Below are 17,556 nucleotides of genomic sequence, written 5' to 3' on the forward strand. Positions count from 1 at the left end.
TGTCTGAGAGCTTGAGGCACCGGCAGTAAAGCCTTTTTGCCGACCCTGCATCCTTGGAGGCTGAAATCGCAGCCGGCTCCTTGGGTTGCCAGGATGCTTGGGCTACCAGCGGCTACTAGCCACGATGACGGCTGTGTTTTCTCCCCTCACTGTTGGAGGAGCGCTGTGTCCTTTTTAACAGCTCTAGATGCTGTGTTATTTTTAGCAGCTGTATGTTGCATAACGTCAGGAATAGGAAGACCTTTCTGACAGTAAAAAGCTGCTGGACTGTGGAAGAGGTTGGGTAGCCCTCTGTGGTACCTTCCTACTCTACAACTCTATGATTCCATGCAAATTTTCACATTTACTCATAGTCTGTATTTGTCATGGTGCAGCAGAGGGACAGAGGTTTAGGCAGAATACTGCCTGGCGTCTAGGAATCCTGCTAAACACCATTCCTGCCTCCCAGTCCTTTAAATTTCGCAAAGTGTGCCCAAGTTCAAATGTGCCCTCACAGCTTTAAGGGCTGGGAGCCTGCTTCTGTTCTTTTCCTTTTTTTTTTTGCGGCGGTGGTTGTGGCAGCTGGGAGCCTTCAAACGCTGCTTGCCTTGTGCGCCCGGGACTTAATTCTCTGCTTCCTTTGTGTTGAATGTGCAGAATGTCCCAACCCAAACATCCCTGGATTTGCCCTGCTTAAGAGCTCTGGCTGCGATTGGCAGATTAAAATCAGCAGCTCTGATGTCTTGCTGTAGGCCACCTTCCCCCTCCAGTAACCTGATCTTTTGAAGATGTTGTTCCTGATTTTTAGACTAATTGATCTTTTGAAAATGTGATGTTAAGCCTGTTTTTGCAGACGCCACAAATGTCCCTGACTGCTTTGGGGAGAAGAGGCGACATAGTTTATAGAATTAAGTCAGTAGAGAAACGTCGTCGCCCCCCCCCCCCCGCCACCCAGTGTCTCACAACATGAGAATTCTAATAAAGCCAAATATTGGAAGATTCAGGACAGGTAGCAGAAAATCCTTCTCTATGCAGAGCCTAGTTAAACTATGGAACTCCCACCTGCAGGAGGCAGTGAAGACCACTAACTTGGATGGCTTTAAGAGAGGATTAAGTATAAGGCTGTGGGACGCAGATGGCGCTGTGGGTTAAAGCCTCAGCGCCTAGGACTTGCCGATCGAAAGGTCGGCGGTTCGAATCCCTGCGGCGGGGTGCGCTCCCGCTGCTCGGTCCCAGCGCCTGCCAACCTAGCAGTTCGAAAGCACCTCCGGGTGCAAGTAGATAAATAGGGACCGCTTACCAGCGGGAAGGTAAACGGCGTTTCCGTGTGCGGCTCTGGCTCGCCAGAGCAGCGATGTCACGCTGGCCACGTGACCCGGAAGTGTCTCCGGACAGCGCTGGCCCCTGGCCTCTTAAGTGAGATGGGCGCACAACCCCAGAGTCTGTCAAGACTGGCCCGTACGGGCAGGGGTACCTTTACCTTTACCTTTTTAAGTATAAGGCTATAGTCCTATCTGACCTAGGACAGATAGGGCCAACCTAGTTTCAAAATTGTATAAGGTGTTATTAGATAAGGGGAAATCACCAAAGGAAAGTTTGAAAGAATATTATTGGAAGTTAGAAATTCAGGAACAGATTTTAGATGAAGAATGGGAAAGAATCTTTCGGCAACCACCCTTTGTTGCCACCTCTGGGATAATCCAGGAAGAAGGGTTGAAGTTGGTACAAAAATGGTATTATACACCTGTAAGGTTATATCATATTACAAAATCTGGAAGTAAGAATTGTTGGAGGAAATGTGGAGTGATGGGAACGTATAGTCATATGTGGTGGGATTGTCTGTTAGTTAATGAATTTTGGAAAGAGATTGGTATAGAAATGTCGGGAATTGTGGGTAGGAAGGTGGGAATATCTAAATTAATGGTTCTTATTAGTCTGAGTAGCACCAAGTTAAAAACAAAAGAGGAATGTAAATGGGTAAAATTGCTGGTAACTGCAGTCAGACAGGTTATAGCGAGTTATTGGAAAAATGCAGAAGAGTTAGGGGTGAACCAGTGGAGGAAAAGACCTGAATAATATTATAATTTTAGAATACCTAACTGTGAAGATACACAGAATGAAAGGGTCAGTAAGAAAGAGGAGGATTGGTTTGAGAAGATATTGAATTATTTGGGTAGGTTTGAACAATTTGCGGCAATTAAAATGTTAAAAGTTAAATAAACCTTCTGGATGGAGGAGTGTTAACGTATATAAAAGTGTACATATTGTTATTATAATCATTATCATTATCATCATTCATATTTATTAACCCCCATCCTTCACCAGCAGGAGAGCTTAAATGTCAAACAATCCAAATGTCACAATTTAAAGCAGCTAAAACAGATCACAATCACAGGAATAGGGTGGGCCCTAGAGACTGTTTTGGAGAAGCACACCTGCACACATGCATTGCACATGATGCATCCTGGCCCAAGCTATGATTACCATGCTGCTGGACAGCTATGACTCAATGTTTTGGTTTTCAGATGGCAGGCAAACATTTAATTTAATCCTCTGCAGCTCATTCGTGGAACCTGTTTTAATGACAGCTTGTAGTGCAACAGAAAGATTGCTTTTGAGCACATCCAGAGTGATACTGGACTCAGCTACATTAGTAGATGGGAAAAAAAGTTATAACACTGTGAAACCAATGGTGCTGTAGAGCTGAAATTGGAACTTTGAAATGTTCCATTGTGAGCTTTAAAACAGTTTTTTTAGAGCGTTTTTTATAGGTGTGTAGAAGCAGCCATTGTCTCGCTTCCGAGTACCCACAAGCCAGAACTCCTCTCTATCTGACACAGGAAGGGGTGTCTTTTGGGGGCGACGGGGGGGCTTGGGCCAGATTGGCTGCTGGAGCACCCACATGTAAGAACAATTAGGCTTTTGGGCAGCATTCGAAATTCACCAGGTGCTTTTTGCACCTGGCTATTGGCCACCTGTGACCAGGTGAAGATGCCCAGATGGCACCTGACGTCTCCATCACCTGGAGCTGCTTGCCTGGGCATCCTTGGATCTCGCCTGTTCTCACACTCTAGCAACACATCCTGTCGAATTCTATCTGCGATATTTTACCTGCACAATCAGAACGAGTTTCAAGAACGAAAAAGTCATATTGACAAATACAACTTGGGAGCTGTTTGGCCCCCAAATGGCAACTAGGCATTCTGTTTCAGCGACTATAACTCTGGCTTAAGGAGCCATTTGGCGCCTAGTTTATATATCTGAGCTTCTAACACTGCATGTGGGACCTCCTCAGTGGTCGTACCCCCCCCCCCCGTGCCAATTACAGATCTCTGTTCCAGGGCCTCATCCTAATTTTAAATGGGCCTTAAAGGTAACCTCAAATTTCGCCTTAATCTAGAGGACTGATCTAGGACATCAGACTGTGTTCTTCAGAGCTGAATAGGTTATTTTTTTTGTTCGTTTGTTATGCTTGGCATGGAATTGGGGTATTTTAATCTAATTTTGTTGCTGGGTTTCATGTGGATGTAAACTACTTTGGGAGGCTAGGTAAAGGTAAAGGGACCCCTGACCATTAGGTCCAGTCGTGGCCGACTCTGGGGTTGCGGCGCTCATCTCGCTTTATTGGCCGAGGGAGCCGGCGTACAGCTTCCGGGTCATGTGGCCAGCATGACTAAGCCGCTTCTGGCGAACCAGAGCAGCGCACGGAAATGCCATTTACCTTCCCGCCGGAGCGGTACCTATTTATCTACTTGCACGTTGACGTGCTTTCGAACTGCTAGGTTGGCAGGAGCAGGGACCGAGCAACAGGAGCTCAGCCCGTCATTGCGGGGATTCAAACCGCCGACCTTCTGATTGCCAAGCCCAAGAGGCTCAGTGGTTTAACCCACAGCGCCACCCACGTCCCATACTTTGGGAGGCTATTATGCCTTAAAAGCCCATTAAACAAGCTCACCTGTCTCGCCGAGATGCCTGCCTGCCTGAGTCTCTGGCTTGGAGCCAAGGGCGGTGGTGGTTTTTTTCTCGGCAACAGCTCCAAGGCTTTGCTTGCGGGGTGGAGAGTCGGTGCTGTCATTCTCCCTCTCTTTGAAGGTGCCTGGCACTCAGTATAATTATAATCACCTGGAGCTTTTCAACCCTTTGGTACATTTCCTGTGCACTTTGGAAATGTAATTCCTGGAGATCTGCAAGGTGTGCGCATGTATAGTTAAACTGTGGAACTCCCTCCTGCAGCAGGTGGCAAGGACCACCAACTTGGCTGGATTCAGAGCAGGATTAGACATATTCATAGAGGAAAATAAGGCTATTGAAGGCTACAATGGCTTTGCTCTGACCTCCACAGTTGGAGGGAAGCGACGCTTCTAATGCCAGTTGCTGGAAGCTGCAGGAGAGAAAATGTTCTTGCGCTCGGTTGGCCCCTGTGAGAACAGGATGCCAGGCTAAGATGGGCCCCCTTTGGCCTGATCCAGCACGCTCTTCTTCTCTTCTTGTGTCTTTATTAACACAAGGAGATTCACACTCCTCCACCCCCACCCCCAACCAGCCTTGATGTTAAACTTATGTGAAGATGGGCCATCTTAATCTGGAAACAAGACAAAATGGAGTTTATCAGTCAATACCTACAAAAGGGGACACGGGTGGCGCTGTGGGTTAAACCACAGAGCCTAGGGCTTGCCGATCGGAAGGTAGGCAGTTCAAATCCCCACGACGGGGTGAGCTCCCGTTGCTCAGTCCCTGCTCCTGCCAACCAACAGTTCGAAAGCACGTCAAAGTGCAAGTAGATAAATAGGTACCACTCCAGTGGGAAGGTAAATGGCGTTTCCGTGCGCTGCTCTGGTTCAACAGAAGCGGTTTAGTCATGCTGGCCACATGACCCGGAAGCTGTACACCAGCTCCCTCGGCCAATAAAGCGAGATGAGCGCTGCAACCCCAGAGTCAGTCACGACTGGACCTAATGGTCAGGGGTCCCTTTACCTTTACCTACAAAAGGGACAGCGTGTGATCATTCATCCCTAGTCAGTGCAAATTTCCTTTGTGGCTCTTGATGCAGGATGTGTGTCTATACCCTCCCTGCCCACCCACCCACCAAAATAACTTTGGATGAAAAGTGACAAAAATTTAAAAAAGTGTGTTTTGCTTTCTCTCTCTCCCCCTCCGCCCCCCTCCCTGCTTTTACAGGTAATCCCACCTGTGAGCTGCAGCCAAATTTGACCCAAAATGGCCGGCGCTTCCGTCAAAGTGGCCGTCCGGGTCCGGCCATTCAACGCCCGCGAAATCAGCCGGGATGCCAAATGTATCATTCAGATGCAGGGGAAAACAACCTGTAAGTGGCCTTGTTGGTGTGTGTGTGTGTGTGTGTGTGTGTGTGTGTGTGTCCATCTGTCTTTGAGCCTAATCGATTTTTTAGTGTGGCATCACCTGTACTTTGGAGCTCCCTGCCAAAGGACGGCAAGCAGGCACCTTCGCTGTACTCTTTTTGGTGCCTGCTGAAAACATTTTTGTTTAGATAAACCTGCCCTGAATGTGGATCGTGTATGTTTTCATCAGTTTTTAGTTTATTGATTTGTTTTATTTTTTTAATGTTGCTTTTACTGATAATTGCTGTTGTTTCAGTCTCTGCTATCCAGCGGCGTAATAATTTTGTGAAATAATAACTTTAAAAAATGCGATAGTTTGGATCCCAGATCATTGGGGTTGCAGCCACGTTATGTGAAGAAGCTGTTGAAAAACAAGGAAGCCTCCTACATCCTTAACATGGAGCCAGACTTTTCACCCACCAAGCTCAGTACTGGCAACACTGGCTGGCAGCAACCTTCTGGGCTTTCAGAGCCAGGGAGTGTCTCACGGCCCTGCCTGGAAATGCCATCGGGGACTTGGGCTCATTCCCTGCCTTTGCCCCCCAGGAAAAAGGCGGGGGCTTCCTTTTCTTCCCCAGGAGGCAACAAAGAGGGGGTGAGGAGTGGGGGGGGGGTTGCGCTTTAAACCCACCCCTCCCCCTATAGAAATTTGGTACTGCCGAGGTCAGGTGACCTATTAGGGATAATTTAACTGTGATTCCTGCATTGCTGGGGTTTGGGCCGGATGACCGTTAGGGGTCCCTTCGAACTCTGCGGTTCCTATTTGATCAGGAGCTTTGAGCCTCCATCCGTGGGCTTCCCTCTGAACAAGGAGTGTGGTGGAGTCTCCTTCTTTGGAGGTCTTTAAGCAGAGGCTTGACAACCATATGTCAGGAGTGCTCTAGGGCAGTGGTTCTCTCTTCTTCTTCTCTGGGCCACACTTTCAGAATAAACCATTTTTTACACCATATTTTTTAATTGATAAGAAATACAGTGGGAAATAAAGAGAATTAACTCCTAGCAGTGCTTGATTTATAGCTTAGAACACAACTGCGGGACAACCAGGAAGTATAAGACAATGCAGCTACGTAACAACATGACCTCACCTGGAGTACTGTGTCCAGTTCTGGGCACCACAGTTCAAGAAGGACACGGACAAACTGGAACGTGTCCAGAGGAGGGCAACCAAAATGGTCAAAGGCCTGGAAACGATGCCTTATGAGGAACGGCTAAGGGAGCTGGGCATGTTTAGCCTGGAGAAGAGGAGGTTAAGGGGTGATATGATAGCCATGTTCAAATATATAAAAGGATGTCACATAGAGGAGGGAGAAAGGTTGTTTTCTGCTGCTCCAGAGAAGCGGACACGGAGCAATGGCTCCAAACTACAAGAAAGAAGATTCCACCTAAACATTAGGAAGAACTTCCTGACAGTAAGAGCTGTTTGACAGTGGCATTTGCTGCCAAGGAGTGTGGTGGAGTCTCCTTCTTTGGAGGTCTTTAAGCAGAGGCTTGACAACCATATGTCAGGAGTGCTCTGATGGTGTTTCCTGCTTGGCAGGGGGTTGGACTCGATGGCCCTTGTGGTCTCTTCCAACTCTATGATTCTATGATTCTAAGCTGCCTGCTGCTGTTTTGAGTTGCTGCTCACTTTAATTAAATCTCCCCAGAATGTCACCTGTAATGCCTGTCACATGGCCTGGCTTAATTAAATCAGTTAATCAGGGCAAAGCATTAATTGCCAAGAGCTGCCTGTACCAAACTTCCTGAGTTCTTCTGGGACACCTCCAGCCGCAAAAGGCTTTTTTTTAATGGAGGGCGGGTGGTTTGGCTGGTCTTCTCTCTCCCCCCCCCCCCCCGCTGCATCCAACCAGCCCACTTTTCCTGCTCTGTAACTTTACGCAAAACAAAGCCCAGTTTGGAAAAAGTTTGCAACGGATCAGGAACGGGGTGGGGGATAGAATAAAAATCACATGAGAGGGAGTCATTTTGTTAAGGCGGTGTCAGGGGACGAGGACCTTGCATTTGCTAATTTTATTAAGCCTTTGAAACATCTTACAAAACCTCTTGCACGGAGTCTTTTCGATGATAAACAACTGTCCTCTCCTCTGCTGGTGAAAGGAAGTGGACCAGAAAGTTGTAGGTGGTTTTTTTTTTTTTTTAAAAAAAAGCCTTATATGGGAAGAAGAATTGTGTGTGATTCTGGCTGACTGAGCAAGTCAACAAGCCCTGGGCTTATAAAAACAGCCTGGATAAACCTCTTTTGGGGCTCATTTAAGTTGAATTAATCCTGTCGCCTGGTGGTGGCTGGGAAAGAGGGGTGGGGAGTGGGCTCTGCGGACACGCCAGACCCTCTTCCCATCCTGTCCTTGTGCAAACAGCCCCTTCGAAGCCTACAAAACAGAAAGGACTGACTGCTTTGCCCTTTTTGAATCACTAAAAGCCATGAGATAGATAGGCTGTGCAAAGGAACTTTCTCAAGTTCCAGTGGCCCACCTAGTCCAGCCTCCTGTTCTCTCAGATGACTCAGTGGGGAAGCCGCAGGCACAGTCCGTGCCCCAGAGCGCTTTCTCCCTTCCTGTGGTTTCCAGAAACTGGAATTCGGAAGCATCGCTGCCTCCAACTGCGAAGGCAGAGCCTAGCCATTGTGGCTAGGAGCCAGGGATAGCCCTCTCGTCCTCCGTGCGTTCGACTAATCGTCTTTTAAAGCCATCCAAGTTGGTGGCCATCACCAGTGGGAGGGAGTTCCACTGTTCAGCTTTGCGCTGTGTGCCTTTTATCCGTCCTGAATCTCCCAACATTCACTGCATGTACACCAGTTCCAGTTTTATGAGAGACAGAGAGCAGGAGAAAAACTTTTCTCTATCTACTTTCTCCTAGCTGCGGATAATTTTACAAACTTCCATCATGTTAATAAATAATAAAATAATAAATTTCATTTATACCCCACCCTCCCCAGCCAGAGCCCGGCTCAAGGCAGCTAACACCAATAAAATCACAGTAAAAACGTAATAGGGGGGAAAGAGAGGGGAGAAAAACCCCCAGTTAAAATACAGGTTAAAAATACAGGTTAAAATGCAATTTAAAATGCAGCCTCGTTTTAAAGTAGCCGATGTTGCCTCTTACTCACCTTTCCCCTATACCAGTGTTTCCCAACCTTGGACCTCCAGCTGTTTTTGAACTACAATTCCCATCATCCCTGACCACTGGTCTTGCTAGCTAGGGATGATGGGAGTTGTAGTCCAAAAACAGCTGGAGGCCCAAGGTTGGGAAACACTGCCCTATACCACAAAGCCCCTAGCACCGTTCCTCATAGGGGAGTCCCTCCAAGTACACAGCTCAGTCGGTAGAGCGTGAGACTCTCAGAGCCATGGGTTCAAGCCACATGTCAGGCAAAAGATTCCTGCACTGCAGGGGGTTGGACTAGATGACCCTCAGGGTCCCTTCCAACTCTATGTGTCTTTCTTTCTTTCGTTCTTTCTTTCTTTCTACATACCCCGCCCATCTGGCTGAGTTTCCCCAGCCACTCTGGGCGGCTCCCAATCGGGTGTTAAAAACAGTACAGCATTAAATATTAAAAACTTCCCTGAACAGGGCTGCCTTCAGGTGTCTTTTAAAAATAAGATAGCTGCTTATTTCCTTGACATCTGATGGGAGGGCGCCACCACCGAGAAGGCCCTCCGCCTGGTTCCCTGTAACCTCACTTCTCACAATGAAGGAACTGCCAGAAGGCCCTCGGCGCTGGACCTCAGTGTCCGGGCAGAACGATGGGGGTGGAGATGCTACTTCAGGTATCCTGAGCTGCGGCCATTTAGGGCTTTCAAGGTCAGCACCAACACTTTGAACTGTGCTCAGAAATGTACTGGAAGCCAATGCAGATCTCTCAGGACCGGTGTTACGTGGTCCTGGCAGCCAATCCCAGTCTTCCTCTCCTGGAGGAAGAAGATGCTGACCCCAAGAGGACCTCGTCCTGATCCCTGTGCCCCAGCCTGATCTCTCTCCCTGGCCTTGGCGTTTGTCGCTGTGCCTGCCAGGCCTCCCCACCAGCTGCTTGACCCCCGTCTATATTTAGCCCCGGGACAGCTGAGGGGCCCTTGTGCAGGGGGTACCTGCTGGAGGAGGAAGAGGTGTTGGTGGCCTTGGGGTGGCCCGCAGGGGCATCCGGGTTTCCCACAGAGAGGAAGCCATTCCCCTTTCCCCAAACGCATTACCCCGGCCCGCGGTGTGCTGAGAGGGCAACTTCAAAGCCGCAGCTATTCGAGTTATGCAGGGAATGTTTTTCCAAGAGCTGAGGCTGAGTAATGCCACTGGGCCGGCTTTCCAAGGAGGGGAGCGCAGCGCTGGTCCGTCTGCGGATTTCCTAGAACGCACATTGAATGCAGGGGAGGGGAGGCGTTGACTGTGTTTGTTCCCTGGTGCTTTTCGCCCTGTCCTGCCCGGGGCGGTGGAAGGGGGGTGCAGTGTGGGCAGGCTGCCCCACTGCAGGGGGGTGACAAAATGCCCGGTGGCACTCACTGCGGGGCCTGCAGCTCGCCTGAGCCACGCATCTCTCCTGGGAGAGACGCAGCGGTTTGGCCGTGTGCAGGCTCCGTGCTGCCCAAACAGTCCGCCCACTGCCTCCCCTCAGCTGTAGGGCAGCTGAGTGGGAGGAGGCAGGCAGACTCCGGAGGCCCCACGGTGTGCCCCGCCCCTGGGCACACCACCCCAGGCACCTGAGCAGCTTCCTCTGCCACTGGTCCTGTCCTGGCTCTACTTCCTCTCAGCTTTTTGGAGAGGAAGCTTCCTTTTCCTTTTCCTTCCTTTCCTCCCAGATGCAACCATTGTCTGTGGTTGCTGCACTGCAGGGGGTTGGGCTGGATGGCCTTCAAGGGTCCCCGTGAACTCTGTTACTCTGTTATTATACTCAGGGACAAACCTCCACTCCTTAAAGGCCAACCACCAAACCCAAATACCAGAGAGAGGAGAGCCCTTGTAGTGTTTTATTATTTTTATCTTGTATTATTTATATCCCGCCTTTGCTCCAAGGAACTCAAGATTAGAGGCTTTAAAAGAGTATTGGCAAATTCATAGAGGAGGAGAGGGCTATTGATGGCTCCTAGCCAGGGTGGTTGTGCTCTGCCTACACAATTGGAGGCACTGATCCTTCCGGACACCAGCTGCTGGAAAACGCAGGAGGGGAGAGTTGCTCTTCCTCTCGGATCCTGCTAGCGAGTTTCCAGGATGTTGGTCTAGAGGCCTGACCCAGCAGCCAGGCTCATATGCTCTTAAGATGACACCCGTGGTTCTCCCCCTCTAATCTCCCAAACAACCCTGCCAGGTAGGTCACAGACTGAATTGCTATGGGCATCCATCCAACCTCTGCGCCAAGAGCGCTGTCTTCTGTGACCCAGCAGAGGTGATAAAAAGCTGTAGAGATGGAAGGCATGCATCTGGCCTGACCCCCTGCAAAATTACGCTTGCAGCCATCAATATTAGCGGCGTCTTCCCACTTACTTAACCTCTTGCACCCTCCATTTCCACGGGGAAAGGAAGGGCAATTAAGCCAGAGAATATGTGAAGTTGGCAGGGACCCCAAGGGTCTCCTGGCAGAGGTGTAGCTAGCCGCTCAGGTGCCTGGTTCAGTGTGTGTGTCCTGCAGTCGGGGACGGGGCGAGCCAAGGCAGGGCGCATTGCGTGGAGCCTTCCCCTCAGCTGTAGGACGGCTGAGGCGGTGGGCAGACGCGAGCGCCGTGCTGCTCGAAAAAGCAGTGTGGAGCTTGCAGGCAGTGTGCCCGCCGCCTCCCTCTCAGGAGAGACATGTGGCTCAGGCACGTTGCAGGCTCTGCAGTGTGGCACCCAGTGTCCCCCACCTCACCTAGCTACCAGTGGCATTGGCAGGTGGGCGTGGGAGTTGTTGGTTTTTTTTAAAAAAAAAGTGCTGTGAGCCCATTTTTTAAATTTTATTTTAAAAACACATATTTTTCCATTTTGTCAAGCCCCCCCCCCTCAGTGATGACACCTGGGGCAGCCTGCACCCACCACACACACCCTTCCTACGCCATTGTCTCCTGGTCCAACCCCACCCTGCAGTACAGGAATCCCAGCTAAGCCACCCGACCTCAGCAGTACCAGATCCCTAAAGCAAGGGTAGGCAAACTAAGGCCAGGGGGGCCGGATCCGGCCCAATCGCCTTCTAAATCTGGCCCGCGGATGGTCGGGAATCAGCGTGTTTTTACATGAGTAGAATGTGTCCTTTTATTTAAAATACATCCCTGGGTTATTTGTGGGGCATAGGAATTCGTTCATCCCCCCCCCCCCCAAAAAAAATACAGCCCAGCCCCCTGCTGAAAAAGTTTGCTCACCGCTGCCCTGAAGTCTGGCTCTTTGGGAAACGCCCGACTCTTAAATCCTTCTTTCCCTGCAGGTATCGCCAACCCCAAACAGGCAAAAGATGGCCTCAAGAATTTCACCTTTGACTACTCCTACTGGTCTCACACATCGGTGAGTTTCTTTGGGAGGTGGGCAGGTGGGATGAGGACCTATTGCTGATGGCGAATTGGCAGAATGAGGTTGAAACCTAAGCTGGCCTTCTGCAACCAGGTGCCGCCTGGGTGTTCTGGACTGCAAGTCCCACCAGCACCGTAAGGCTGTACTGGCTGGGGTATGATGGGAGTTGTAGTGCAGAACTTTGGGGAGGCTGGCTGAGGATGGTGCCAGCCCCTTGGGATTGGTGGCCAGGAGGAAGGGAGGAAGGTGGCATTGCTGGTTGTAGCCCCTTGAACCTGGTGCAAGGCTTGGGGGGGGGGGGTTATTGGTTATAACCAAGTCCAAGGAAAGACTATCAGCGTTCTCATATCATCAAGTTTAGTTCCAATATGGCAGACTTGCAATGAAGGTTGTCTTGAAAATGATGGTTCCACTGCATATGTCATAAAGGAATGCCAAACCATATAAAAAGTGTCAGGAGGTTGTAGACCTTGTTGAAATCTCAAATTATGCATTATCTCCTTTGTAATGTCCAAGTGTAAGATTTGGGGCTGTTTTCCATATTTCATGTACTGCATAAGACCAATTCCTTTGACAACATTGGTATCATAAAAAATGTTCAGTAGCATTAATTTTGGGCAACAGACAATAGTTTCCTTAGTAATATTTATTGTTCTTGTCGAATCCCAAAAACCTCGCTCCAGCCAGCATCGCCACCATAAATGATAACATGCACCAAGTTTATTGCAACCCCTCCAACGATTAAGTGATACAGAAGAAAACATTTCTGGCATTTGCAAAGAGGTGCGATGCCATATTTGTGGAGATTTCAATGAGTTTCCCCTCCCCCAAAAAACCCTGGAAACAGATTTTAAGGGCTGCGGCTGCCAAATCCTGTCCCAGTTCTTGAGAAGGTTTTGTGTGTTGATGCCTCGTTCCCCCCTTTTTCTAAGGTGTTGCACTCGGTGCAGTGCTGGCTTTTCCTTTTCCCTTCCAGGAGGACGACCCCAACTTTGCTTCCCAGAGGCAGGTCTACAAGGACATCGGGGAGGAGATGCTCCTGCACTCTTTCGAGGGCTACAACGTCTGCATCTTCGCCTACGGGCAGACGGGCGGCGGCAAGTCCTACACCATGATGGGCAAGCAGGAGAAGGACCAGCAAGGCATCATCCCTCAGGTGGGCCCCGGGGTCTGTGGGGCCAGGGCCTGGAGGGAGAGGCGGAATGGTGTGCGGGAGCCCCAGGACCGTTATAGCATAGTGGTGCATGCTCTGGTTATCTCCCGCTTGGACTACTGCAATGCACTCTACGTGGGGCTACCTTGGAAGGTGACTCGGAAACTACAATGCGGCAGCTAGACTGGGGACTGGGAGCAGCCGCCGAGACCATATAACACCGGTCTTGAAAGACCTACATTGGCTCCCAGTACGTTTCCAAGCACAATTCAAAGTGTTGGTGCTGACCTTGAAAGCCCTAAACGGCCTCGGTCCAGTTTACCTGAAGGAGCGTCTCCACCCCCATCATTCTGCCTGGACGCTGAGGTCCAGTGCCAAGGGCCTTTTGGCGGTTCCCTCATTGCGAGAAGCAAAGCTACAGGGAACCAGGCAGAGGGCCTTCTCGGTAGTGGCGCCCGCCCTGTGGAACGCCCTTCCAGCAGATGTCAAAGCGATAAACAACTACCTGACATTCAGAAGACATCTTAAGGCAGCCCTGTTCAGGGAAGTTTTTAACCTGTGATATTTTACTGTATTTTTGCTTTCTAAGGAAGCTGCCCAGAGTGGCTGGGGAGGCCCAGCCAGATGGGCAGGTATAAATAATAATTAATAATAATAATTATTATTATTATTATTATTATTATTATTATTATTATAGCATAGAAACACAGAATTGTAGGTTGGAAGGGACCCAATGGGTCATCTGGTTTAATCCACTGCAGTGCAGAAATCACAGCTAAGGGACAGCTGAGCGTTCTAACCACTCGGCCAAATAAGTTGCACTCCGCTCCCCTGCAATGAGTGGCAAGGCACCGAGGAGAGGAGGCAGTAATGGTGAAATGATCAAAAGGCTGGTTTACGCCCTACAGTTTCAGCAAATACACAGTGTACAATACTAACCTGTACCCTGAAACAAACAGCCACTTCTGCCTGGCTGAATGGAAGCCTGGTCCCATCCAACGTGGTTCCCCCTGGGGTGCGGCTGGGGCGTCTCACTGTAGCGTTCCCAAAGCAAGGCAGGATTGGACCCTGATTAATAGAATACACACGAGGCTTGACCAGCAAGACTCTGGGAGTTGTGCGTATAATAATAATTCCTCTCCACCCCTCGGCCCAGGTCGTTTTATTCACAAAAGAACTTTTTACACAGTGTTCGTAAGAACTAATCAGATTTCCTCTGAGCATTTAAAAAAAAACCCATGTGGGGCAAAGTTAAAGTTAAAGTTAAAACTACAAAGATCTGATTTCCTACTTGAGCATGCATATGCAGTTCAGAGGGGGGGGAAAGAGGAAACGAAGAGGAATGCTTTTAGGTAACTCTTTTAGGTCATAAACACAGGAGAGGCAGGATTTACCATCTCCTTATGAACTCTCTTCCTGGCCCTTAAGATTAACAAAATCAAGGAAGGGTACATCAACTGGCCTGTGTACGTGACTTGTCAAGCAAGAGAAATAGGACAGGGATGCAGAGGCGTGGATTGATCAGAAATCATATCAAAATGGCTTAAACCCAGCCAGCGCAATGCTTTTATTGCTGGCACAAATGGCTTACTCCATACAGTGGTGCCCCGCAAGACGAATGCCTCGCAAGACGAAAAACCCGCTAGACGAAAGGGTTTTCCGTTTTTCGAGGCGCTTCGCAAGACGAATTTCCCTATGGGCTTGCTTCTTGCGAGTCTTGAGATTTTTTTCGCTCCCCCCCCCCTTTTTCTAAGCCGCTAATAGCTGCTAAGCCGCTAATAGCGCTAATCCGCTAAGCCGCTAATAGGGTTGCTTCGCAAGATGAAAAAACCGCAAGACGAAGAGACTTGCGGAACGGATTCTTTTCGTCTTGCGAGACACCACTGTATTTGCTATAATTCCTCATAGCAATCCCACCTGATCACTGCATTTCACCTCCTCCGCCTCTGTTTCCCCCCCTCCAGCTCTGCGAAGACCTCTTTGCCCGAGTGAACGAGAACAAATGCCCCAACCTCTCGTACTCCGTGGAGGTAAGTCCTTCCCACTTCCCCGCCCGACCCCTGTGCCCCTCGTCTCCGCTGCCCTTCCCGGCTGGCCGGCTGCACCCTTTCACGGCCTGCCCCTCCTGCCTTGCCCGCTTTCCCAGGTGAGCTACATGGAAATCTACTGCGAGCGCGTTCGCGACCTCCTCAACCCCAAGAGCCGCGGGAACCTCCGCGTGCGGGAGCACCCCATCATGGGCCCTTACGTTGAGGACCTCTCCAAGCTGGCCGTCACCTCCTACGAAGACATTGCCGACCTTATGGACTGCGGCAACAAAGCAAGGTGTGCCTTTGTGGACCAGGGAGCTGGCCTCGCCACGGAAAGGGTATTGGGGAGCTGGGAAAGGGCGACTGGAATGATCGAGGGGGCAGTGGTGGAGTGACGGCCCCATGAGGAATGGTTGCAGCACCTGGGACTTTTCAGTTCAGAGGAAAGGCGAGTGAGAAGCAACACGATGGAAGTTTATAAAATGATGCCTGGGAGAAACTGGACAGAGGAAAGTTTTTCTGCCTGCCTCTCTCCCTACACTAGAACTGGGTGGACACCACATGAAGGTTGGGAGATTCAGGATGGGTAAAAAGGAAGTCCTTCTTCATGCAGCACAAACTGTGGAACTCCTTGCCACAGGAGGCAGGGATGGCTAACCACTTGAATGGCTTTAAAAGAGACAGATTCGAGGGGGCTATCGATGGCTACTGGCCAGGATGGTTCTGCTCTGCCTCCGCGGTCCAGTTGCTGGAAATGGGAGGAAGAGAGAGGGGCTCCTTTGCTCAGACCCTGCTTGCTGCTTTCGTATATTGGGCATCAGGCTGTGAGAGCAGGATGCTGAACTTGATGGGCCCCTTCGGCCTGATCCAGCAGCTTGTTCTTATGAGCAGGGGCCCCAGAACATAAGGAGAGCCTCCTGGATCAGGCCAAAGGGGGGAGGGCCCATCTACTCAAGCACCCTGTTCTCACAGAGACCAGCCAGGAAACCCACAAGCAGGATTCGAACACAAGTGCCATTCTCCCCTCCTGTGGTTTCAAGCAACTGGGATTCAGAAGGCTCGCTTCCTCGGACCACGGAGACAAAGCCATTCTGGCTAGTGGCCATCAAGAGCCTTCTCCTCCTCCATGGAATTGTCTGAACCTGTTTTAAAGCCATCCAGGTTGGTGGCCTTGGTGCTGCATTGGCCACGGCTGGACCTTTAATGTGGGGAGTTGTGGGTTTCCCCTCTTAGCTATGAGAGGAGATGGGGCTTAGCGGAGGGACCCCGAACCAAGATATCCCTGGCTTCTTTTGGAACCAAAAGGAAGATTTCAAGTGACACGGTACCTAAGAGAAGGAGGTGAGCCTGCATCTGTGGCTGGTTAGGAGGAGGGATGGGAGCCTTCGACTCAGAATTGTAAAGTTGGATGGGATCCCCAAGGGTCATCTAGCCCAACCAGTGTGAATCACACTGAGCCACACTGAACTTCCTGACAGTAAGAGCTGTTTGACAGTGGAATTTGCTGCCCAGGAGTGTGGTGGAGTCTCCTTCTTTGGAGGTCTTTAAGCAGAGGCTTGACAACCATATGTCAGGAGTGCTCTGATGGTGTTTCCTGCTTGGCAGGGGGTTGGACTCCATGGCCCTTGTGGTCTCTTCCAACTCTGTGATTCTATGATTCAGTGTGGTGTAGTGGTTAAGAGCGGTAGACTCGTAATCTGGGGAACCGGGTTCGCTTCCCTGCTCCTCCACCTGCAGCTGCTGGGTGACCTTGGGCCAGTCACACTTCTCTGAAGTCTCTCAGCCCCACTCACCTCACAGAGTGTTTGTTGTGGGGGAGGAAGGGAAAGGAGAATGTTAGCCACTTTGAGACTCCTTAGGGTAGTGATAAAGCGGGATATCAAATCCAAAACACAACTCCATCTCCAACGCCCTGCTGTAATGCAGGAACCACAGCTCCAGGATCCCAGCCAACCTCTGCTTAGAAACCTCCAAGGAAGGAGAGTCAACCACCATCCAAAGTGGAAATACTCAGTCTTCTCTGTCTCTCTCTCTCTCTCTCTCTCTCTCACACACACACCTGAATATTCTTCCCTGTTCCCAGGACTGTCGCAGCCACCAACATGAACGAAACCAGCAGCCGCTCCCATGCCGTTTTCACCATCGTGTTCACGCAGCGCCGCCACGACGAACTCACAGACCTCGACACAGAGAAGGTGAGGTGCCTGCAGCCTTGGGGGGCAGGAGGGAGCAGAGCCTTCAGGGCTATGGGCAAACTGCGCTCCTGCTACTCGCCTGTAGCAGACGGGCGGCCTACTCCTGTTCTTTCTTCTGCCACATTGACAGCTGTGCACTGCCTACAGCTTCATGCCCAGGACCCCATTTCTCTCAGCTCTGTGGCAGCCGTGTGGTGTAGAATCATAGAATCTTAGAGTTGGACGGGACCCCGAAGGTCCTGTAGTCCAACCCCCCCGTGGTGCAGAAATCTTAGCTAAAGCAGCCATCAGCCTCTACATTGGCTCCCAGTACGTTTCCGAGCACAATTCAAAGTGTTGGTGCTGACCTTGAAAGCCCCAAACGGCCTCCAAGGCCCAGG

At 50.3% G+C, this 17,556-nt stretch overlaps 1 protein-coding gene across 3 annotated transcripts in view; it reads left to right on the plus strand.

Annotated features, from left to right (window-relative positions):
* The window catches only part of KIF1C (kinesin family member 1C), a 57,696-nt gene that overhangs the window by 19,379 nt on the left and 20,761 nt on the right, over positions 1-17,556 (plus strand). For all 3 annotated transcript variants that reach the window (XM_079951746.1, XM_079951748.1, XM_079951747.1), the window contains 6 exons: positions 5,158-5,302; positions 11,716-11,792; positions 12,775-12,954; positions 14,916-14,981; positions 15,098-15,276; positions 17,065-17,176. In XM_079951746.1, the coding sequence (XP_079807872.1) occupies positions 5,197-5,302; positions 11,716-11,792; positions 12,775-12,954; positions 14,916-14,981; positions 15,098-15,276; positions 17,065-17,176 (720 nt within the window). In that variant the 5' untranslated portion in view covers positions 5,158-5,196. The remainder of the gene's footprint in view (positions 1-5,157; positions 5,303-11,715; positions 11,793-12,774; positions 12,955-14,915; positions 14,982-15,097; positions 15,277-17,064; positions 17,177-17,556) is intronic.

The sequence above is a fragment of the Podarcis cretensis genome, assembly GCF_951804945.1.
Source record: "Podarcis cretensis genome assembly, chromosome: 13".
In the NCBI taxonomy this organism is placed as follows: domain Eukaryota; kingdom Metazoa; phylum Chordata; class Lepidosauria; order Squamata; family Lacertidae; genus Podarcis; species Podarcis cretensis.